At 39.7% G+C, this 24,522-nt stretch overlaps 1 protein-coding gene across 1 annotated transcript in view; it reads right to left on the minus strand.

Annotated features, from left to right (window-relative positions):
• Positions 1 to 5,165: 5,165 nt before the first annotated feature.
• Positions 5,166 to 24,522, minus strand: part of LOC134748368 (neurexin 1) — a 211,810-nt gene continuing 192,453 nt past the window's right edge. The window contains exons 14-27 of the mRNA XM_063683153.1: positions 24,307 to 24,450; positions 14,564 to 14,778; positions 14,059 to 14,176; positions 12,360 to 12,962; positions 11,634 to 11,834; positions 10,795 to 10,911; positions 10,235 to 10,413; positions 9,790 to 9,961; positions 9,028 to 9,248; positions 8,103 to 8,285; positions 7,757 to 7,863; positions 6,942 to 7,153; positions 6,388 to 6,654; positions 5,166 to 5,545 (exon numbers count right to left, since the gene is read on the minus strand). Of these exons, the coding sequence (XP_063539223.1) occupies positions 5,391 to 5,545; positions 6,388 to 6,654; positions 6,942 to 7,153; positions 7,757 to 7,863; positions 8,103 to 8,285; positions 9,028 to 9,248; positions 9,790 to 9,961; positions 10,235 to 10,413; positions 10,795 to 10,911; positions 11,634 to 11,834; positions 12,360 to 12,962; positions 14,059 to 14,176; positions 14,564 to 14,778; positions 24,307 to 24,450 (2,894 nt within the window). The 3' untranslated portion in view covers positions 5,166 to 5,390. The remainder of the gene's footprint in view (positions 5,546 to 6,387; positions 6,655 to 6,941; positions 7,154 to 7,756; positions 7,864 to 8,102; positions 8,286 to 9,027; positions 9,249 to 9,789; positions 9,962 to 10,234; positions 10,414 to 10,794; positions 10,912 to 11,633; positions 11,835 to 12,359; positions 12,963 to 14,058; positions 14,177 to 14,563; positions 14,779 to 24,306; positions 24,451 to 24,522) is intronic.

Raw genomic sequence — 24,522 nt, forward strand, 5'->3', positions numbered from 1 at the left:
AGAGTGTGAAGTACCGGCGGTTCCGCGGCCGGCTCCTGACACTGTGGGGTTGAGAACTGCATCGCAGCCATAATAAAATTGTGTGTTTTAGTTTTAGTTTTTATTTTTATTTTATAATAATAATGCTAGTTTTAAGGTACTTATTGCCTATGACATGACTGTCTGAGTGAGCTTTCTGGAACTTATGTACGAAATACATATAGGGTGAAGGAAAGCATCGTGAGAAAACCGGACTAATCCTAAGAAGGTCTAGTTTCTCCCTTGGGTTGGTAGGTTAGATGGCATTCGCTTTCGTTAAAACTAGTGTCTAGTCGCTTGGGATTAGTTGCCAAGCGGACCCCAGACTTCCATGGGCCGTGGCAACAAGCCGGAACAACGAGAGGAAGATGACTTTGATCTTGCAGTTGACGTTTCAACTAGCTATCGGTACGAAAAAAAAAAACAAATTTCAAAATCTCGCTGTCATTATATATGATTTTGTTGTTGTCTGCGTAACTTCAACTCTCGTGAGTCGTGCCCATTCCTTTAAGAGTATTGGCTGTACTTATGAGATAGCTGGAAGTGAAATAAAACACGCGCATTATGTAATTTACATGGTATTATTTCAAATTCTGTCACTTGTACATTTAAAACAAAACTTGGTCCGACCAAAGTCGAGTTTGCAACAACTTGGGGTGAATAACAAACATAATAAAAAAAAACACAGCAATTTTCTTAAAACACAGTCACGGTCGAGGTTATAAAAACTATTCTTATAAATAGAAATAATATTACTTACACTAAAATGCGTATATTCAAATGCCAACAAAGAGGTAAATAGAACTGTTAATAAAAATGCTGATGTCATACGAGCTTCAATAACGGTTAAGTACTGAGGCACTTCAATTAATTCTTGATACAAAGCTAATATAACATATATATGTCGTGTCTTATAAGAAAATTGCATCAATAATCCTTAATATCCCGGTACAAATCATCAACCTTATTAACTTTTAAATTTTACACTAAAATTGACAAAACAAATTGTTGTTACTAACATTTTGTGCCGTAAAACGAGTGTGATAATCATACCGTACAGTACCGCTTAAATTCATTAATTACAATATCATAATCGTTAACTATTTACAATAAATGCAATTTCAAAGACCTATGAACCTGTGCTTCATAACAATCTATATAAATATGTTTTTCGTCTTAATTTAAAGCTAATTCAAGGTTTTTTTTATATAATCGGAAAGAGGAAATGGGACGGTGGATGTACACTCTAGTTGTAAAAATATAAGTAATTTATTTATAACGATTTGAAGAGGAAACTGCATGCAATATAATAGATTATTACTAGAGGACCAAGGATAGCTCCTTGTGGCACGCCACCTGAGATACTCACTAACAATCTTTAAAACATGCACTGAGTTTTCAAACTGCAAGAGAAATATTATAGAAGCGCCTTGTGTAATGGCAAGTTATATAATTATAAATATTTGAAAGTCACTCGCAACTTTCATTTATATTATTATATTTAAAGCTTTTAATAAATCCAAACTGAACATTTGCAACGTGTTGTAAATTTCTCTATAATTTTTTTAATTAGGCCTATTAGTCTAAGGGGACAGTTGCAGGTTGAGCAATAAAAAGAAATTGGCAATGTGAAACACAAAATGTCTTTCTACTTTCCATATCAAATCTACAAGCTCATACTCGATTGTTAACTATACGCGTTCTACGTATTTTACAATACCCTTCGGAGTATCTATCAAGCGAGTTTCGACCTTAAACTTGAGTGATTATGATTCCTTCTCTAATCTCCTGACACCGCGTCTCACTTATGAATAAAAGTGTACAAGACCTAATAATATAGGAAAGAGATATTGAAATTTTAAAGTACGGTAGTCTTCATTTGATCGATATGCTTCATTTTCATGATGGCAGCCAAAATTATCGATATATTGATTTCGCTTGAATTCAAAGGGCAGCATAATAATGTTTGATTTCACCTGTATTGCTCACATTAGTATGATACTTTTAATTTACACTGAATTCAAGCTATTAAAATAGCTCTCTTCTAATGTAGCATAGTTTTTTATCGTCAACATGAAAATTATGCTTCCATTTTTACGTCCACTATCTTTACAATTGTATTAAAATAACAATTTGGTTTTGATGTCATTCAAGCGATTTACTTTATCCTTAGATGTATGTAATTAATATTACCGAAGGCAAGTTTGATAGAAAAGTTATTTCACGTAAACAGTATAAAGATAAGCTAAGAGTACAAAAAATTTAAGTAGTAACAAATAACAATATAACAAAAACACTACAAAACTTAAACAAAACACCAACGTCAACCTTGTAAATGCAATTCCATTTTAAACTAGACTTAACTTTGACGTATTGATCTTAAAAATTGCACATTAGATCGCACAAGTGACTATAAACATTACAGTAATTAATATTTACAACACTAAACACTTGCGTATTAGTCAGTACTTCATCTTATTATATCTTCTTATGCATTAAAGCAACTTAATCATTATCATTACATTCACTATCTTGTTTCCTTTCATGAACGTACCCTGCGAGGTTGAGGATCGAAGCAACTACGGGATTCGTGATACAAATTCATACCTCTAATCTACAATCTTTGATATGTCCAGAGCATATCACAAACACAATGGTGGTCGGTGGAATTCTGAGCAATCCTAGAATTCGAGTCAAGAGCGTGAGATGCAAAATGAAACTAACACGTCCAATACTTAGGGTTGATTTCTAGCCTGGCAAACCAATTTCATCAGTAATAAAGGCGGCAAATTTTAAAGGCTCATCCCATAGAGTTTTTGAATTTCGCGACGTTTATTATTGACAAATTAGATTACCAAACAGTTAACAAATTATCAAAAACACAGTTTGAACACCACCCTCTTCCTCACATTTTAGAGTCGCATAGAATAAAGTCTCGGTCAAAGTACGCTTTCGGTAGCGTCCAACGGCTTTCTGCGGGGCGTGCGTGCCTCTAGCTTCCAAGCGTTTTGAGCTGACGCGTGGCGGTCGGCGTCCACGATCGGAGCGTGCGTTTCGTGACCGCTCGGATTATAGCGTTTTCGCATTGTCCGATCGGATATCGGATAGAAGTAAAATGTAATATATTTTTCTGTACCTATTTATTTAAGCGCTGTAGGTGCAGACAAGGCTAATCTTATTGCGGTGTCTAGGCCTGAGGCTGGGGCATGGTCACATGCACTTCCCTCTCCACACATGGGTACCCTTCGCGACAACAGTGTCGTTTAGCTGCTTAAGTTGTGTTACGAGTAATTATCATTATTGTTTAGTTTTAGTTTTAGTAGGGATATCTGTTTAAGTTCCGATTACAACGCTGTCTTAAAATTAATGCCTGAACTCCTAGTGGGAATTGTGTTTGGATGCATGCTAAACCTATCATTTTATAATCTTATCTGTGTATTGTCACTGGCCTGTATCTGTTTTTTTCCCCAATAAAGAAAATAAAAACAACTCAATGCGGGTGGCTGTCGCTCTTCGTCAGGGTTACGATGTTGATGATGATGTTGTGTGCATCTGCGGCACTGGTTGAGAGTAATGGTCATCATGCGTCGAGTTGTCGATGTGTGGGGAGGTTTCCACGCTACCATGTCTTAGATGACATTGTGAGGAGGGCACTTTTGTTTGCAAATGTGCCGTGCGTGTTAGAACCTCCGGGCCTAAGCCGATCCGTCAAGATAATTTTTGTTTGTGTGTACATGCATATGTATAAGCACACAGCACAAGCAAACAGTATCATATGGTATATATGTGCATACATATACACCATATGACTGTTTGCTGTAGTGTGCGTGACCGCCGAAGTAGGCGCGGCACGCCGTTGCAAGTACGCCCCGCGGCCCAGCATTGTAGATGTATCCTACATCCGATATCGGATCGACAATTTGAAAACACTGTTTACATTCGTTTAACATTGAGGCCGCACGCGCACGCGCACGCGTACGCCCAACTCTCGTCCCCGGCCCTCTAGACGTACCACTCCTTGATGCCGTCCCTCTTGACGGGCTGCGCGGGCGCGGGCGCGGGCGCGGCGTCCCGGTGGAGCGGCAGCGGCTGCAGGTTCCGCGCGGCGCCGCCCGCGCCCGCGCCCGAGGGGGCGAGGGCTCCGCTTTGGTAACTTGAGTGAGCCTGGGAATAGACGATCAATTAAAACCATGGGAATTCACGAATACTGACTGACCCTCTTGGAAGGCCATTAGACAGTTCATTAGCCGATAATAGACCTGGTTGCCCGGCAACACGGCGCTGACTCCTTGCCGGTAGCTCTTGTCCTCTGTGACCTGATATCAAAGATAGATATAACTCCGTAATAGATGGATACAGTGTAAGGAAAAAACGTGCCTCGAAAATCAAGAAAATTTAATTCTCGTTCAGAGGGCGCTACTAGCTTTGGCCTACTGTCGTATAGATGGCGTTGACGGTTTCGTTTGTTATTTAACAATTTGAACGCATATCAGTGAAAGAACATGGGTCAAAATCATAAAAATAATGCAAACAAAAAAAAATCATTTATCCATATTTAAATACATTTTATCGTCGAAATAAATGAATCTTCGTATTTTTATAAATCTTCATTTTTAGTTTTAAAGTGTGTCAACAGATGGCAGTGAATTTACTGGGGTTACAAAATTTACTATGACAGTACCGCTCTAGTATAAGTTACTCTATGCCTGGTATGATGGGTCCAGTGTTATTTACGTATACATGATGTACTACACTATAATCATCATTCTCTGACACTATACCTGGTTGCCTAGCAACGAGGCGCTGGCTCCTTGCCGGTAGCTGTTATCCTCTGTGAACTTGCACGATGGATCCAGTGGATACACGATGTTCTTTACTACTATTAGTTTAATTCACTATACCTGGTTGCCTAGCAACGCGGCGCTGGCTCCTTGCTGGTAGTTCTTGTCCTCTGTGACCTTTCACGATGGATCCAGTGGATACACGATGTTCTTTACTACTATTAGTTTAATTCACTATACCTGGTTGCCTAGCAATGCGGCGCTGGCTCCTTGCTGGTAGTTCTTGTCCTCTGTGACCTTGCACGATAAATCCAGTGGATACTCCATGTTCTTTACTACTATTACTTTAATTCACTTTACCTGGTTGCCTAACAACACGGCGCTGGCTCCTTGCTGGTAGTTCTTGTCCTCTGTGACCTTGTACGATGGATCCAGTGGATACACGATGTTCTTTAATACTATTAGTTTAACTCACTATACCTGGTTGCCTAGCAACGCGGCGCTGGCTCCTTGCTGGTAGTTCTTGTCCTCTGTGACCTTGTACGATGGATCCAGTGGATACTCGATGTTCTTTACTACTATTACTTTAATTCACTTTACCTGGTTGCCTAGCAACGCTGCGCTAGCTCCTTGCTGGTAGTTCTTGTCCTCTGTGACCTTGTACGACGGATCCAGTGGATACACGATGTATTTCAGTACTATTATCACTATTAGGATGATTGCTATCAGTACTGATGCTACTATGCCTGGAAGGGAAAGCAGATAAAATCATGAGCATTTATTTCATCGGAAAATATCACCCATTCAAAAGTTAACTTAATGATTAACATTCTCACCATTCTCAGTTAAGGAATGGGATTGGAATGGCGCCAACATAGGTTTTAGAGTCCCAAAAACAAAGGGTTTATGGGACCCAACACATTCCACGACTCTTCTCTTTCCGAAGAGACTATAACTATCGGTCCTAAGTAAAGTATCTAATTCGTGTTTTATTTGGGAATTTTATGGCCTGGATTAAAGACAGGTAAAGCCTATGCTGGCGCCATCTATTCAGATCTGTGACAGTTGCCAACTCCATTGTGTGCCAACCAAGTATTAATAGCTAAGTACGAGTATAAATAAAATTATAACATTTCCCGGTTTTACTCAAAATCTTTTAGTAAAAATCTTGTAGGACTTAGACAAATTTTTAAGAGCTAAATGCCTAAATACTTTCAAGTTCAGTGTCAACTGTCATCTAAGAAGGTGAACCCCGTTCTTTTTGCCTATACTCTATCCCACTCCTCGTATACTTTGAATAGGACATGCCACTAAAACCCTAACTTAAGTACCCACTTTTATATACAGTATGTCGTTTGTTTTATGTCAGGACACCAACTGTACAACGAGTATGGTGTGCCTTTGAGTTAGTCTTAGAAATAATAAATTACAACCAAATCAACCGGGCTAGCACATGATTGGCGCGAGAGTATCTCGCCGCGACATAGACTACCCGTCCCCCTTCAATTCATACAGTAATAGACGGGTAGTCTATCTCGCGGCGAGATACTGTCGCGCCAATCACGTGCTCGGCCTACAGGTGACTCACCAACAATAGTAGCAAAGAACTCCGACTCAGGCGTCACAATCCTCCCCGAATCCGTTGTCTTCGGCAGATACCACTTCGTCGTCGCCTCATGCTCATACCCGTTATATTCGTTCCTCTCTTCGGCTCCGTTCGTGGGTGTTCGGGAGTCGATGTCGTTCTCGTTGGGGTCTGGGTATTCGGGGAGCGGTTCTTCTTGAGTCGTGTGAGAGATGTCGTCGGGCGTGTGGTGGTTGGGCAGGGATGGAGTGAAGTGGGGGGCGGTGTGATCTGTGATCAAGTTGGTTAGGTTAACGTTTTGTTCGCCCTGTATATTTTCTATTTTGCCCGCGCGGTGTTTATTTTGTGAGATGCTAAATGAAAATCAGAAGATCACAAGACAAGATTGGTAACGCGAACTACGTACTGCAATAGTAAAACTATTTCGGTGGTTGAGTAAGAACTATTAGAGCCCTGGTTTTTGGATCGCGCCATATTGTTTATGTCAACTTGAAAATTTCAAAATAATTTGATGCTATGCTAATACGTGTACTGCGTCAAGCGGAGACTGTCCTTACCATCGGTAGGCGTCGTCTTCTCCGGCGTTGTAGCCTCGACGGTACCGGCGTGCATATTGCCATGGTCAGGAGGCGTGGTTCCTTGGCTGGAGCGTGTCGAGCCGTGGGCGGCGTCGGTGGAACCGTCCGTGGAACCTTCTAGAGTCTTGGCGTGTTCGGTGGAAATGGCGGCAGTGGGTGATGTCATACCATGGGTACTTGAGGCGCCGTTGCTGAAAAGAATATTGAATTTAGAAATGAATATAATGTTAAGACTGTCGGCCCGATTCGAGCAATGCTTATGAGAATTCACAGCGGTACGATACCGATCTGTCGGTGTCAAAAAACACATTTGTTCAACAAGAAAACGTCCGGTGTAACTTCTTAATAAGCATTGTTGGAAGCGAACCTTTAGGCCCCACGTTGGGCGCCACTGTTACTGTGTTAGACAAACTCAATGTTGAAAGTCGGACTTTGAAAACTCAAAGCCCTACCCTTAATTACCCTAACTCTTATTTACCCTTTCAATTATAGTCTGGCAAACACAACTTGTCAGTAAGTAAGAACCAGGAAAATTTTCATCCCTTTCGTCTGGGTGCTAGTACTAGCGTAAGACAAAGACAGTATGATTCTCTCTATGATTGAAATGAGACAATCCTGGGCCAAACTCGTATATTTGTTAACCTTGCAAAGGGTTGGCCTCGAAGCCAATGCAATAAAAAATTTTGGCTATTCCCTAAAATAAAATAAATCTGACTGCCTACGCAAAAAGTCGGGTTTAAATTGAAACAAAACCTTACTGAGAGAGGTAGGTATTTAAGTAGTGGATAACTTACGTGGTCATGGGGTGTTCTGGTTCCGTTATCTCCTCTCCATTTGACCCTGAGCCTTCGATACAGTCCTCGTCGTCGCACGGCTTCATAAGCTTTCCACTCGTGTCACCCTGCCAAATTAAGTTTTTATATGTACATATGTATAAATAAATAAATAAATATTCAATCAATGTTCAAATCGACCTAATACATTCAGCATCAAAGTAGCGGATCAGACTACGTGACTAAAGTATCTGCCATTCCCAAACAGCTTTTTAGCTTTGTCCCAAAAAAGACCCAGCATATTGGTAATCTTCCAACATTCCAGACATTCCAGTATTTTATCCTGATAATACGAGTAGAACAGTACCTTATACACTCTGGACGGTGGTCTTCTCGTAGAAGGTACGTAAACCGGCGTGATCAGGTCGTCTCCGCTCCCAGCATCAGGCAGCACACAGGCATCTTCATCATCATCTCTACATCCAGACCCAGCGCCGGAGTAGACCAGCTCATCTAGCACACCCGGACCGCCATAGCCTGATGGTGGTGTCTGAAAATTTTTGATGTAATGTTTAAAAGAATTTCTGCAGATTTATCCATTGTGCAACAGAAATTGTTACCTCCTTTGAGAGCTATTTAATTATTAACTTGAACACAAAGTTAAAATTAAAAATTAAAATAAGCCAGGAAACAGACGTCACCTTCGGAGTGCCACAGGGAAGCGTCTTGGGCCCGATGCTTTTTCTAGTATACATTAATGACTTGACAAACCTCCAAATAGACAAGGTCAAGTATTTTTAAACTAACTGGAGACCACGCATGAAGAGTCATGATTACACAGATGAAGTTCAGGCGAAGATTACAAACACGGTCGTTTGTAGAGATCTTCGAGGAAGTACTACGTCTAGTAGACATTTTTCTGATGTAATGTTGATGAAAGACAATGTTGAAATCCGACTATTCTTAAGTTTTAGTCTGATAACTAAGCCAGAAGCGACCGTTCAAATTGTTTTGTTCTACACGTCACCACTTAAGTGCTTTCCTGCTTCAACACTGTCATTTAAATTTAGTAAACCTGAGTTTTGTCGTCTCGGCTCTTCTCCGATGTTGACTAAATCATCCTAACCTAACGTTACTGGCGTGCTAGCAGTTATTTACTATACTTGTTGCATTCTATCAAAATTTCTCGCTAATGGCGAGATAACTCTCGATCAAAGACCCTTGCCACTGCCACTGTCATTTAAGCCTTGCATTCAGAACTTTATCGTTAGTTTTATCCTCGGTATACTAACCTGTTGCATTCCATTAATCCACCCTTTATCAAGCGGTGATGTAGCTCTCCTAGCATCTCCTCTCACAGACACGGAAGCATCTCCGGCGGCGGCGAGGTCCAGCACGCGCACGCCGTCAACGGCGAGTCCGGCTACAACGCCGCTGAACGTGCGCGCGCCGCCCGCGCCGCCGCCGACGGTGATGGCCGACATGCTGTTAAAGATTGTTGATTGTTGGCCGCCTGGAAGAGAGACAGGTGTCGATTTAATACGCGTTCTTTTCCTAACAAATTAATGTCAAAAGGTTCATTTGGTGATGAGCACTTAATGTAATTATGTTCTGTTTCTCTGCCTTTGTTGTCTGTTCATGTTCGTACAGGTTTGATCTTCTTTATTGTAAAGTTAAGCTCATTCGGAAGAAAGCTATGTTTCAACATAGCAGAAAAGTAGCTTACGAAAGAAAAGAAGAAGAAGAGAAGTAACCGCAAGAAGTAGTCATCCTCCTCTTTCGATACTCTGCGATACTTAAAAAGAGATGATTTGGAGTGAAGCTAATAGGAGCACAACTGGGGATCAAGATTTGACAACATAATATATTTAACTTTGTGGATGCTGGATATTAACCACATACTTGGATAACTATTTGCGATGCAGCTCTGCTGCCTTATGAACATCACCACATCACTATGGATGTATATCTAACCTTGTGGATGCTAAACGTTAACAGCACAGTTATCTACCTAATGAACCTCATCACATCACTATGAATGCATAATATCTAACCTTGCGGATGTCTGATGTTAACAGCATAATTATCTATCTGCAACGCTGCCCTACTTCCGTTCCTCGTAAACCTGGCGACGTGGTAGGCTCCATCATCGACTCTCGCTGTCTCATCTCCTAGCGGATGGTCGCCGCCGCCGACGTTGTACACCATGAAGAGGTTGCCGCGGATCTGAAACGTTAAGATTGTATTTTGTCGTCTTTTCCCATCTGGATATCCTGTACAAAGACCTCGTTTATATTACAGCCGAAACGTTCGCGGAAGGAAATACCTTTAGAACATTACAATAACATGATAATGAGAACAACGAAACTCGACAATGAGTTTGCGATTTTGTCCTTATTGCTAGATCTAGAACTTGTTCACCGGTGGAGGCGGAGTTCAGAATTACAGGTCAGCAAACCTTTTCAGTTGGAAAACGATTCTAGGCTTAACAGAACTTACGATTTCCATCTGCATATAATCCTGAGTGTTGGAAGAGTCTATCCTCAGCAGTACAGCATCGGCTTTACTCGTAACGAAGCCGAGAGCTACGCGGTCGGTTTCGGTGTCTGCCACCGCGCTCGGTGGGAAGGTATACGTTAGGATGCCTCGCCCGGGACCGAACTCGTAGGCTATCGACTCTGCAAATACGCAAATTATTATTGGATTAAAATTTAATTCTTGATTTAAATCTATTGCCGCTTGCTAAAGAACAAATTATAAGAAAGAAGGTAAGAATCTTTCATATTGTGTGGAATTTTGTAACAATCTACGATAACTAAAGTGTAGTTTGATCGTATAGCAAACTGAATATCTCAAAAGAAGTAAACTGGTTAGAATTTTATAAGTGAGGTTACTTTTGGAAGCTATTTTTTCTGCATCAGGTGAACGCCGTAATAATAGAATCCATATTTAATTGTCCACACCTTTTAAATGAATACCCAATGTGCTTTAGTGATACAGTGGTAGACAAATTGACAACATACTGAAAAAAAAAACAATATGATAATAACGTGACGCACCATCGTAACAAGTTGGTCCAGTGAACGAAGTAAGGTCACAGTCACAGACGTAAGTCTTCCACTGCTGCACGCAGACACCCTTGTTTGCGCATGCGTTGTGTGTACACTTTGTCGGTCCTGAAATTTAAAAATTAGAAGAAATATTAGTGGTAATTTTTTCATACAAGCGTTCTCGACATTTTCCACTCTGGATTTTAGCCCTAGATCAATATTTTTTTATATGAGTTCAATATTACCATTACCTGTGTCTGTAAGTTTAGCTTTTTTGATATTCTTGTTTTTATAAGAAGTAAGTTAATTCAAACAGCTCTAAAAACGGCCTAATAAATGCGCCGTAACCAGACGCCTAGCATACAAAATTACGACACAAATAATGTCTTTCTCATTCCGTTCCCAAAATTTCGTTACCATTAATTAAGTTTTGGAGGAGGAAAATGTCGAGAATGATACCTCGATTTCTGATTTTTTTCCCCGGATCTCTGGACGAACCGTGCAATTCATTAAACTAATCAATTATATAATAACTGTTCAATACAATTTATTAAGAATCAATTTGGTTATAACAGTCAATCTTTCATACTCTAAAAATTATACTAAATTACATTACATTAAATCAAATATACAATTATACATCACAATAACAAATTACTCTTACTCTAAACTATATAGGTACTATCCTAGAAACTAACACTAATAATAATAAGTCACATTTCAGCCGTCCCGAAAATCGTCCCGCGACCCCCCCGATGCAACTGTTGAATTAAATTAAATTGTACGGTCAGAACCCGTACACCATTATGAAACTAGCAAAATTGAATCAGAAAATTTAATATAAATACCTTCACATCCAGATACCAGCGACGAACTAGGAACAACGGCATCTTCCATCAACGACGGAGATTCCCCAGGTAGATCCAGGCTGGACATGCAACCTTCGAACCCTTGTCGAGATAGAACCCCCACTGGTAGCGAGGAGTACATGTCCTTAGGAACCCCGCCTACATACAGGACGCTGTCTAGCTCTAACATTAGATTTGAACCTGAAAGGTAAAGTTAGAAGTTATAATGAAGGTACCTTGTCATACTGACTACATGGCTAAAAGTTAACTGATTTTGCTGACAAAAAGAAACAAAATTAAAAGAATAAAAGTTGTAACTTTAATTATACAAAAAAAGTTTTATGTTCGCTTTAGTTAATCATCGAGAAATGGTATAACCAATAAAATATAGTCTTGTTTTGTTTAGAATTAGGAAATCGATTCTTAAATATTGTAACGGCAAAGATCTGCAAGTAAAATAGAAATTTAGTTATCACACACTTCTGAACCCTCCCAAGATCAAGACAAAGAAGATGTTAAATAATACTTTTCACCATATCAACATTAACTGGTAATTTAATTTAATTTTCAAATTTTGGAATCTTTTGCTTGCTTGGTTATCAATATCAATATTAGCACGAGCGGTTAAACAACAACTTTGCCCCCTTGTAAAGAAAAATCGCAGATATAAAGATACAACCACAATCATCTCTTTGTAATAATTATGAGTTGAACGACATTACTTACTTGTAGTATGCATTTCTATATCATCGTCTACTTGCAGCGTGTGCATTTTCGGAGTCGGTCTTCTAACGGACACTGTGTGCCATCTGTTATCGTTCAAGAAATTCTTCAATTTATCTTTCATGGTCACCACGTTATCCCCAAGATTGAATACACAGTGTATATGGCCATTGACTAGCTCAATTGCTATAAAGTCTTGCTTCTTTCCACCATTATAGAACAACAGTCCATCCATCTCCGTTGTACGGAAGTAAAAATCTAAATATGTATTCCCATAAGCTTTCAGTAGTGGCAAACCTACGTAGGTATGCTTCGATTTAAATGTCACAGCTTTGTATACATTCAAAGAATCAGGTTTGACAAATGACCCAGTAAATATTATATTGGAATCGTGCTGATTAATGTTGTTATTGTTTCCATCGCTGCCCATTCCAATGGCTTTAGCTAGGTCTATATACTTCATGCCATTGAAGACAAACTTTTGTAGATAACCGACGAAGTTGGGCAACGTTGACGTCATTTGGATTTCTTCTTCAGGATGATACATGCCACCTAAATGGAGCGTCGATATTTCCAAAGTCGAAGCTTTACCTAAAATTGTTTCAGCTGCAAATCCAAAACCAATATTATTTAGCGATTACGAAATGAAACGTTTAGATACGGTAACACAACATTGACGTTGAAATAAAAAGAAATTAGCTCAACAGATTTCAGTTTACCGAGCATTTACAGTTGCTTTACAGTACATAAACTATACAGAGTTAGCATAAGTATTGTACATGATAGAAAGCCGGATAGAACATCAGATTATCTACAGGAGCATTTGTACACACTGCCATTCTAGTTGGAAAGAGCCATACTTCAAGATGCTTGTTGCTAGTTCTAGAGAATGATTGTCAAAATGAGCTGACTTTAGAAATATTCTTAATAGAATATTAACCTCTTTTGTTATTAGAATTTTAGCCGCGCGTGCCTTTGCCATTCAACTATCATTAACCTTAATTTAAAAGTATATATTCATATATAGGTTTAGAATCTTTAGCATCTGCAAAGTGAGATTATTATAGTAAACACATCTCATATAAATAAGAAAAAAATTGATTTATTAGAAACCGATTGCATACTAAAGATCCTTTTCAATTTAGAAAAAAGTTTTAAAATTTAGCACAATCACATAGGATACTACAGGAGAAAGTAAAGTAAACAAAGTCAGTCAGGGCATCCAACTAAAAGGTGAAGGTATCAAGTGCCAGCTAGAAACCAACGGAAAATAAGCAGCTAACTACATCTCTAATAGGACATCTAACACCAATAAAAAACGTTTTCGTATAAACGTCTTTTGTAAAGTAAATTTTATTAAACTTAACTATAATATTTGGTCTCACTCCGTTGTTCAAAATACATATAACATTATTATTGGTATTGTATTGTGTAATGTTAATGTTCTCGTAATTGTGATTTACTGTATATTTAGCATGTCTTGTATTAAAAGTGTGAGGTACAGGTTTATAGTGAGTATTTTAAATATAATGTCCACATTTTATTTTGTATTTGTGTCAATTCTGTTCGTAATATGACTGTCTCTATTATTATCATCTTCAAACACATGCTCATGCTGCGGAGTGAAACCAAAACCAACCTTATCTCCTTCTACATTGGGGTCAAAATAAAAGTGTGCGGGTGCTGTCCCGTGCATACGTACATAACATACCGCGCACAGGCTGCGCTCCGTCCACCTGGAGCTTAAGGTTGGAGGCGCGGCGCGAGAAACGAACCGTGTGCCAGTTGTCATCAGCCACGTTTGAGCCTGCTAGGAGATTCTGAAAAATACAAATGGAATTGACTAAGCTCTTGGTTTAAAAAAGTTTTACAAATAAAATAAGCTTGGTCATAATTAAAATGTCTCCAGAAACTTAGAATTTATTATTAAGTTTACTGTTGGAATACTTTTTACAATTTTCTAAAAATTATTTCTGGATTCTAGTTGACGGATAGATGCATAGGTATTCATAATTTTATCAATCTGCAAAATGTCCTTATGCCTTTCGCAGATGTCCCGCTTAGTAGAAGCATTTATATTTCACTCATTCTAGCCAAGAGGTAGCTAGATAGATCGATGCATAGAAGTCCTATATTTTTTATGCCTTCTGAAAAATTCCAGCTTAGCTGGAATTAGTGCTCATATTTAAAAAAAATCCTTTTCTCACCTTTTCCCTGTCCCCTAGCCGAACATTGGCTCGTACCCTCCCCGCGGCAACAACCAGCTCTATTCGATCCGCCGAATGCTCTGACGCCGTCCGCAGCAACAGCCCCGCTTTGCTGGTCTTGAAGCGGAGCATCAGCTCTTCGGTTTGTGTCACGTGTTCAGGTCCAAGTGCCGCCGTGAGGTGCTGGCTGCCGTTTAGGTATATTGTTGCTGATTCTGAAATGAAAGGACAGTATCCTTAGGCCGCGGACTGGACAGTGGACGCAAACGCGCGGCTCTCGGCGCGGCGCCGCTTGCGTCAAATCCGCGGAGTTAAACCCTGATTATGAGTACCCGACACATTCGAAATAGGACGCGCAAATTGTTACTTCAAATAAGTCAGTTTAACCGTTCTGGACCCTAGTTTAATAGTAGTCACAAGTTTTAACTACAAGAAAACAAGTAATTGCCTATTATTGATTTTTTATCCAATCAAAACGCCTAATAAATATACAATTCAAGGTTGACAGAAAACAGGAAGTTTCCTGTTATATATTGACATGTGGGTACATAGGAAGATCTGCGGGTACCCCCAGTTCGGTTCTGGCTAGCAAGCCAGCACACGTACGTAACATTCTGGCGACGGGATTTAATTCGGGAATCGCGGCTAAAAGTGCTTTAAACATAGTGTTTGAATGTTTAAAAGTGTTATTTAGTGAAATCAATAAAATGCCTCTAAAATTTAGTGAATTTCAGATGGACAAAGACAATTGGAAAAATTACGTGAATAGGTTCGGCTATTGTTTGCTCGCGAATAGTATTCAAACTGATGAGTTAAAAAAAGCGAATTTCTTTGCAGTTTGTGGTCGTGATTTATATGATCTCGTTGAATCGTTAATTTCACCGAAAAAGGTCACGGACATAACCTATACAACTGTAAAGGCCACGTTAGACGATCATTTTAATCCAAAACAAAATGAAATTGTGCAATCGTATAAGTTTCATATGAGGTGTCAATCGAGCAGTGAAAATATAAAAGAGTACGTGGCTAGTTTGCGTAAATTGGCTATAGAGTGCAATTTTACCGATTTGGATCGCACGTTGCGCGATCGGTTAGTATGTGGCATTCGTGATAAAGATGTACAGAAGCAACTATTGCAGCAGACAACATTAACTTTTGATCAAGCGGTAAAATTGGCGTTAACGGCTGAAACGGCGGACGCCGGAGTGATAGTCATGGCGACGCCAGCGACGGCAGCGACCTCTAGCGTGGCGCCTACTAGTACTACTAGTACAGGCAGTGACGAGCCAATGGAGGTTAATAGAATTAAAGCGAAACCGTTGGAACCGGGCAAAGATTGTTGGCGGTGTGGCAAAAGGCACGGAAATTTCTGTAGGTTCAGATATAGTAGGTGCTATGTGTGTAAAAGAATGGGCCATATTGCAGAAGTATGTTCGGATACACGAGACAAAAGTAAGTCAAAGGAATCAAGTCGGGTTAATGGATTGTATGAGGATGTCTTGTGTAATTTGGTGTCAAAAAAAGTGGATCCTTTTTATGCAAATGTGGAATTAAATGGTCGACTAGTCAATTTGGAAGTCGACACTGGAGCTGCATTTACCATGTTGAGAGAAAGTACAGCGAGGGAAATTTGGAATGGAAACATGCCAAGGTTGGATGAATCAAGTGTTAGGTTAACAACTTGGACTGAAAATCAGGTGGAGTTGTTAGGAGAAGCGGCAGTTGAGGTAAGGTTTAAGAATATACATACAAAATTAAACTTACTGATCGCAAGAGGCAATGGGCCAAATTTGTTGGGCCGTGATTGGCTTCCAGAGTTAAAGATTGATATTCATGGAATTTATAACATGAAATTGGAGGATGGAGGTATAGATACTTTACTGGAAAAATATAAAGAAGTTTTTCAGTCTGGGTTAGGGAAGTACACCGGCCCAGTAGTAACCATACCTTTGAAACCCGAAGCGAAACCAAAATTTTTGAAGTGTAGGCCGGTGGCGTTTGCAATTAAAGAGAGAGTGTTACAGGAGATTGACAGATTAGTTGCAGAAGATGTTTTGGAACCTGTCAGTCATTCTGAGTTTGCCAGTCCTATAGTACCTATCATTAAGAAGAATGGGAAAGTCAGACTTTGTGGGGATTACAGGGCCACAGTAAATATGGCTACTGAGACGGATACTTACCCTCTGCCAACTTTAAATGAAGCTTTTGCGGTTTTGCAAGGAGGAGTTATTTTCAGTAAGATAGATTTAGAGCAAGCTTACACCCAGGTGGTAGTGGATGAACCAACTTCAAAATTACTTACCTTAAATACTCCTAAAGGGTTATTCCGGTGTAAAAGGTTAGCATTTGGGGTTAAAGCCTGTCCTGGAATTTTTCAGCGCATGATGAGCAACTTATTGGCAGGTGTATCAGGAGCAGCGGTACTGCTGGATGATATTGTGGTCACCGGACACACAATAAAAGAACACAGTGACAGACTTCAACGCATCTTGCAGATCCTTAAGGAAGCCGGGTTGAGAGTCAACAAGGAGAAGTGCAAGTTTGGGAAGGCAAGCGTGGAGTTTCTAGGACATGTGATTGATGCCAATGGCCTGCATCCGTGTGGAGACAAGATCGAGGCTATAATGGAGACGCCAGCACCAAAAAATGTAAAGGAGTTACAGGCTTTTCTTGGATTACTGAATTTTTATGACAGATTTATAGCACAGAAAGCAACTGTAGCAGAACCACTGTACAAGTTATTGTTGAAAGGAGCCAAATGGGTATGGTCACCAAATTGCCAACAAGCTTTTAGTCTCTTGAAAAGAATGTTGACCACAGGGAACACATTAGTACATTATGATTTAAAGAAACCAGTGGTTATTACATGTGATGCTTCGCAGTACGGTCTCGGTGCGGTTCTGGAACATCGGATGGAGGATGGTTCTTTGAGACCAATCATGTTTGCTTCCAGGACGATGAGCTCTCATGAACGAAATTATTCGCAGATTGATAAAGAGGCTGCTGCAATTATTTTTGCAGTACAGAAATTTTACTCATATATTTTTGGCCGTAAGATAGTCATTCAGACGGACCATAAACCACTTTTGGGTATATTTGACCCAAAGAAGCCAATACCTAATGTAATATCACCCAGGATGTTAAGATGGGCCTTATTGTTAAACTCGTACGATTACGAGTTACAATATGTTGAAGGGAAAAAAATTGGGAATGCTGATGCCTTAAGTAGATGGCCTGGTCCTGAAAGCAGTGGAAAAGAAGAAGAGCTGCAAGAGGTGAATGTTTTGTTGCTCAATGAGACACCAGTTGAGTTACAGATGACGGCTAAGGATGTGGCTAAATTGAGTAGAACTGATGGTATATTAACAAAGGTGATGTTCTGGATTAGGAATGGTTGGCCAAGCAAAGTAGAAGAGAAATATAGAGATTATTATGTAAGAAGGGATGAATTAACAGAATACAATGACTGTATATTGTGGGGAGGTAGAGTAATTGTGCCTCTGAAGCTACGTGAAAGCGTTCTTAAAGAGCTCCACAGCAATCATGATGGTATAGTTATCACTAAAGCAATAGCAAGGAGTTATTTCTGGTGGCCTGGTCTCGACAGAGATATAGAGAGCTTGATACATAATTGCCAAACCTGTAAGGAAGTAAGGAATATGCCAGCCAAAGTGACTCACAGATGGATTACTCCACCAAAGGCTTGGTCTAGGCTGCATATTGATTTTGCAGGGCCTTTCATGGGCAAAATTTTCTTAATATTAATTGACTCATACTCAAAATGGCCGGAGGTAAAAATTGTTAGTGAGCAAAGTTCAAGTATGGTAATTAATAAGCTAGATGAGATATTTGCTGAACAAGGGCTGCCAGACACCATAGTGAGTGACAACGGGAAAGCGTTTGCGTCAGAACAGATATGTCAATATTTTAAACAGAATGGTATTAGACATATACTGGTACCTCCATATCATCCTGCGTCCAATGGACAGGCAGAGAGAACTGTCCAGACAATAAAATTGAAGTTAAAAAAGATGTCACATCTCCCATGGTCAACCAGACTGCAAAAGATATTGTATGGTTTGCGGACAACACCCAGTTCTGTCACTGGTAAGACACCCGCGGAACTCCTGAACAATAGACGTTTCCGAACTAAATTTGATAGGCTTCACCCCCTTTCGATTCAAGAAAAGGAGACAGAAGATATCCAGGAAAATGAAACAAAACGTGTGAGAGAATTTAGAGTGGGAGAGACAGTCTGTTTCAGGAACTATAGAACTGGGCCTAGATGGTTGGAAGGAACAATAGCCAAAAGGATTGGAGTGTTAAGATATAAAATTAAACAAGGAAATAAATTATTCATTAGACATGTCAACCAGATGCTTGGTTTTACTAGAAGTGACACAGAAGAAGAAAAACAAGCTGAAATCAAGGCAAGACCATCAAGTAATAGTAAAGAAGTTCAACAAGGGGAAGAAGAAAGAGAAGATAAGGGTTTTGGCACTATAAGAATCCCTCCACCGAGTCAGTGGGCAGAAATGATTGGTGTTAAAGGTCCAGAAGAGTGTGTAGTACTGGATTCGGATGATACAGTGCCTAGAAATGAACTTAACAGTAACAAGCGACCCCGGTCGAGTGAAAGCCCACCGTCCAACAGACCATCCTTGAAAAAGATAGCTCTCCAAGAATATGATAGTACAGACATTGAGTCTGGTAGTGGAGATGAGGAACATTATAGTGCAGATAGCCAATAGTTAGATAGTTACTCAATAATAACAAAAGACTATGAAAGCATGTTAGGGTATAAGTGAACAATATAGTTTAAGTGCATAAACAGTGTAGTGAAAAACTGACTATAGATATTGAATTCAAAATGTAGTGAAGTGTCATCTATCCAGAGGGAAAGGCATGTTATATATTGACATGTGGGTACATAGGAAGATCTGCGGGTACCCCCAGTTCGGTTCTGGCTAGCAAGCCAGCACACGTACGTAACATTTCCCAAAACAACGAAGTACGATTATTTTATCGGAATCATATCCCTGTAATTATAGAATTTTCGACAATTACGGCACCCCCTATATAGGGGGCGCCACTATCGCAATCCATCACAATCTGAGGGTCTTCCGCGAAACAAGAAAAACGAAATTTCGTTATCTTACCTCTCTATCACTTGCATATTCGAGCGATAAAGAGGCACATAACTAAATTTGTAAACAAACCGCCTTGATGCATCAATGTCATATTTTATTAAATATGTTTTAAAATATGTTTAGTTTAAGTTAGTTTTAAGTTTAATATTAATTTAATTTTTTTTAATTTTAATTTTAATTTTAATAATATGTAATTCTATGGATGTAATTAATCCGAAATAAAAGCTTTTAATTAATTAAATAATTAATTTATTATCTGTGAAACGTTGCCAAAAAACGGTTTAAGGCACAGTATGTATAAGTTACTCAATGGTTTACGATAGGCGCTAGTGCTACACTCTGGCGGCAGAACATTGAAATAATAACCCCTATTAATAACATAACGACTCTCTAGTTAGTCCACTTTTAATAATTTAAGGTGTGATTTAAAAGTAACATTTACAAGGTGCGGTCTGACGGGGGTGAATAATTTAAAAGTTCCACAGTTAGCTCCGAGCAATATATAACTAAGTATTTTAGTAATATAGCTCCAGCTTATAAAACAAACGAAATAGAGCAAAATCAAGTTTTGTATGAAAAACTTCAATTTGGTGCTTTTTTTTAGCTATGGTATCTGAAGCTACATAAACTACATAAACTAATTATATACCTTTATCCTATTGTAAGTACAAAGTTTCTCAGCAATCTAGCTGGTCGTTTTTAAATGAGAGCGTAATTTTACGTTTGTATGGAGAACCCAGCGTGCTGAGGAGTTATAAAAGTCCTTATCAGCGCTGGAAGTCGCCAGCAACATGCTGAGGTGAGACCATTTCGTGGCACTTTTTCTTTTTATTTATGTTTCTCTGTTTTGTATAACTTTCTATTTGTGAGTGCTAACGAATAAATTATTTCTATTCTATTCTATTCTATTCTATCTATTATATTCTTATTGACAGTTATTTTCGTTATTTTGAACTGAATTTGTTCTTCCTATTTATAGGAAAAGTATATAGAAAGTTTATATAGGGAAAGTGTTTTCATTGAAAAGAACCTAGCTTGTACTTAGCTGTAAAACTTGCAATCTCTCTTTAGTAGGTACTACTTGTATTACTAACCAACCCACCTCCTGAGTGGGTCGTTACCCACCTGTATAATTGCCACCAGATATACTTAAACATATGAACAAGGGGCTTACAGATATCTTGAATATGGCTTTAATTGGCTAAATCTAATTGGTATATTCCCAGAAATCGAACATATCGGAAACCGTTATCTTCATTAATGTCAAATACCAAATTGTTCCACAAAACGGTTATAACCTAGGTTACTTTAACGATTATTAGTTTTAGTGTCATAGTAATTTCATGTCGGTTAAGAACGATAATTGTTATAGGGGCACTAAATTTAGTTTTAACAATGTAAAATTACATTATAATTGAACAGTTATTTGATTGGACTGGGTTCTAGTTTAACAGGCTTAAATAATTGTGCCATTTTCATCCAAAAGGGTACTTATTGTCGGTTGTCAATAAGGCGCTATTTCCATATAGCTTCAATTTGAAATCATCCTTATCGACAAACGACAATGTGGTACCTCTTGATTGAAAACGTCACAATTATATTTTGTAACATGGTAAACCTGCATAGTGCAGTCACCGCGCGCACTGGCCGGTTGTAAAATAATTTTTAAGAAAAAAAAACCGACTTCAATGGGGGATGCCGCTGAAAGTTCACTTATTGTTGATGGTTGTCAATAAGGCGCTATTTCCATATAGCTTCAATTTGAAATCATCCTTATCGACAAACAACAATGTGGTACCTCTTGATTGAAAACGTCACAATTATATTTTGTAACATGGTAAACCTGCATAGTGCAGTCACCGCGCGCACTGGCCGGTTGTAAAATAATTTTTAAGAAAAAAAAACCGACTTCAATGGGGGATGCCGCTGAAAGTTCACTTATTGTTGATGGTGCACTCTTAGATTCCAGACAATGAAATGAAAAAGACAGCATCTTTTGCCTAATAATGTAGAAAAGGAGGTAAAACCACCCACTTTTCTAGTAGCATTTCGTTTCTGTAGGGGTCGCAGTTCTAACCTAACCTAACCTACTTTTCTGATAGCATTTCGTTTCTGTAAGGGTCACAGCTCTAACCTAACCTACTTTTCTGATAGCAGTTCTGTTCTGTGAGAATCGCAGTTCAAAACCCAACCACCCACCTAACCCACTTTTCTAGTAGCATTTCCGGGTCCGGATCAGAGTCCGGGTCCGTGTCCGGCTGTCCGGGTCCAAGTTTGGGTCAGAGTTCGATCCGGGTCCGGGTCCGAGTTGGGGTCCATGTTCAGACCCGGGTCCGGGTCCGAGTCCGGGTCCAAGTTTAGGTCTGGGTCCATAAGGAAGAGGACAAATCGCCAAACGTGAACTATGCGTCATTGAAGAGTTCCGTTCTGATCATCATCAGCAGTTCCACTTCATCAAATGTCACTTTTTAAAATGGAAGTGCTGGATTTGTTTATAAAAATAAAAAAATCACTATATGTATGCCTTTCACATTTGAGGAGTTCCCTCGATTCCTCATGGATCCCATCATCAGAACTCGAGCTTGACAAAAATGTTTCTTGAAAACCTAACTTGCTTAACAAACATAACGAAGAGGACAAATCGCCAAACGTGAACTATGCGTCATTGAAGAGTTCCGTTCTGATCATGATCAGCAGTTCCACTTCATCAAATGTCACTTTTTTAAATGTAAGTGCTTGATTTGTTGATGAAAATACTAAAATCACTATATGTATGCCTTTAACATTTGACGAGTTCCCTCGATTCCTCATGGATCCCATCATCAGAACTGCTTTTTGACGAAAACGGGACCAATCTGTATGTATATACTTACAATCAAAAAAAGAATTTTCAAAATCGGTCTAGAAATGACGGAGTTATGGAGTAACAAACATTAAAAAAAAAAAAAAACAAACAACCGAATTGAGAACCTCCTCCTTTGAAATCTTGAAGTCGGTTAAAAAACTAAGCCATTCGCCCGTCTTTTGTTTTAAATATCAATTTTCTGATGGAGTTTTGTTGCAAATAGCACAACTTTGATTGTATTTATTTATTGTGACTCAATGCTTATGATTTGTGTTAACAGTATTAATGAGGGCTGCGTCTTATGCAGGTAAAATTTGTATAATTGTATAAAAAGTGTTAAGTTTCTGTTTACGTTTAAATTAAACCTAATCCAAGTCTTATTTGTACGTCACTGGTTCTTGTAACTGCTTGTTGTATAAATAAGGCTTTGGTTAGGTTCCAACCCCAAAACTAAGAACGCACGATTGTTGCAGCATTTACTGAATAGCTAACATGGGAAGTCAAGGGAACCTTACATATTACTATTAACGAATTTACGAGGGCGCTATGGGGCGGACGCCACAATAGAAGCCCTTCAGGGACATTAACTTTCGGTAATTGGACAGAAGGAATATCGCTCTTTTTTGTTTGTTATTTTTTGTCTCTGTGAATACTCTGTGGGATGAGCTTTTGCAAAAAAATAACATCAAAGGAAAAACATGCACGTTGTCAACCATTTGTAGGTACCCATGTAGTTTATATGAGAATTACGGCGCGATTCGGAAAGTGAATTAGAGATTCACTAGATATGAAATAGTAAAGATATGTGCCGTCCCACGGGTAAAGGTACCTTTTGGCGGTTGGCGCTTACGCTGTTATTAACGCCGCTCCAATTAATATAATATTGCCAGCCGCCATAAGGTACCTTTTGACGCGGAACGGCATATATCTTTACTATTTCATATCTAGTGAATCTCTAATTCATTTCCCGAATCGCGCCGTTAGTTGTGGATGTTAGCCACAGTAGCTGAAGACGTCGGTTCTTTAGTATATGGCATCGCCTAGTCTTTCTAAGATGGCATTTAGTCCAGAAATTGGGACGGATACCGCCGTGACCTTTAAGGTAGGTAAAAGTTGCCGGTTTTAATCAGGAATAAGAACTTACCTCGCCCATAAGTTGGCCCGCCATAGTTGGTAGAAGCAAAATGGCACAAAGGTCGGTTCCAGCCCTCTGAGCAGACGCCTTCGTGTTGGCACGGGGATTTGACGCATTGCTTCATCAGTACATGGCATGCGGGGCGGACGAATGATCTTACCTCGCCCACAAGTTGGCCCGCCATAGTTAGTAGAGGAACAATCGCACAGAGGTCGGTTCCAGCCCTCTGAACAGATTCCTCCGTGTTGGCACGAGGAGTTGACGCATTGCTTCATCAGTACATGGCATGCGGGGCGGACGAATGATCTTACCTCGCCCACAAGTTGGCCCGCCATAGTTAGTAGAGGAACAATCGCACAGAGGTCGGTTCCAGCCCTCTGAACAGATTCCTCCGTGTTGGCACGAGGAGTTGACGCATTGCTTCACCAGCACATGGCATACGGGGCGCACGGATGAACTTACCTCGCCCGCAAGTTGGCCCGCGATAGTTAGTAGAGGAACAATCGCACAGAGGTCGGTTCCAGCCCTCTGAACTGACGCCTCAGTGTTGGCACGGGGAGTTGACGCATTGCTTCATTAGCACATGGCATGCGGGGCAGACGGATGAACTTACCTCGCCCGCAAGTTGGCCCGCCATAGTTAGTAGAGGAACAATCGCACAGAGGTCGGTTCCAGCCCTCTGAACAGACGCCTCCGTGTTGGCACGGGGAGTTGACGCATTGCTTCATTAGCACATGGCATGCGGGGCGCACGGATGCTGGAACAATAATAATAACAGTAAAAATTATGTTTAAATCATTATATCCAGCATATCACTAGGTACGTGTAC

Source organism: Cydia strobilella, chromosome 16, assembly GCF_947568885.1.
Source record: "Cydia strobilella chromosome 16, ilCydStro3.1, whole genome shotgun sequence".
NCBI lineage: Eukaryota > Metazoa > Arthropoda > Insecta > Lepidoptera > Tortricidae > Cydia > Cydia strobilella.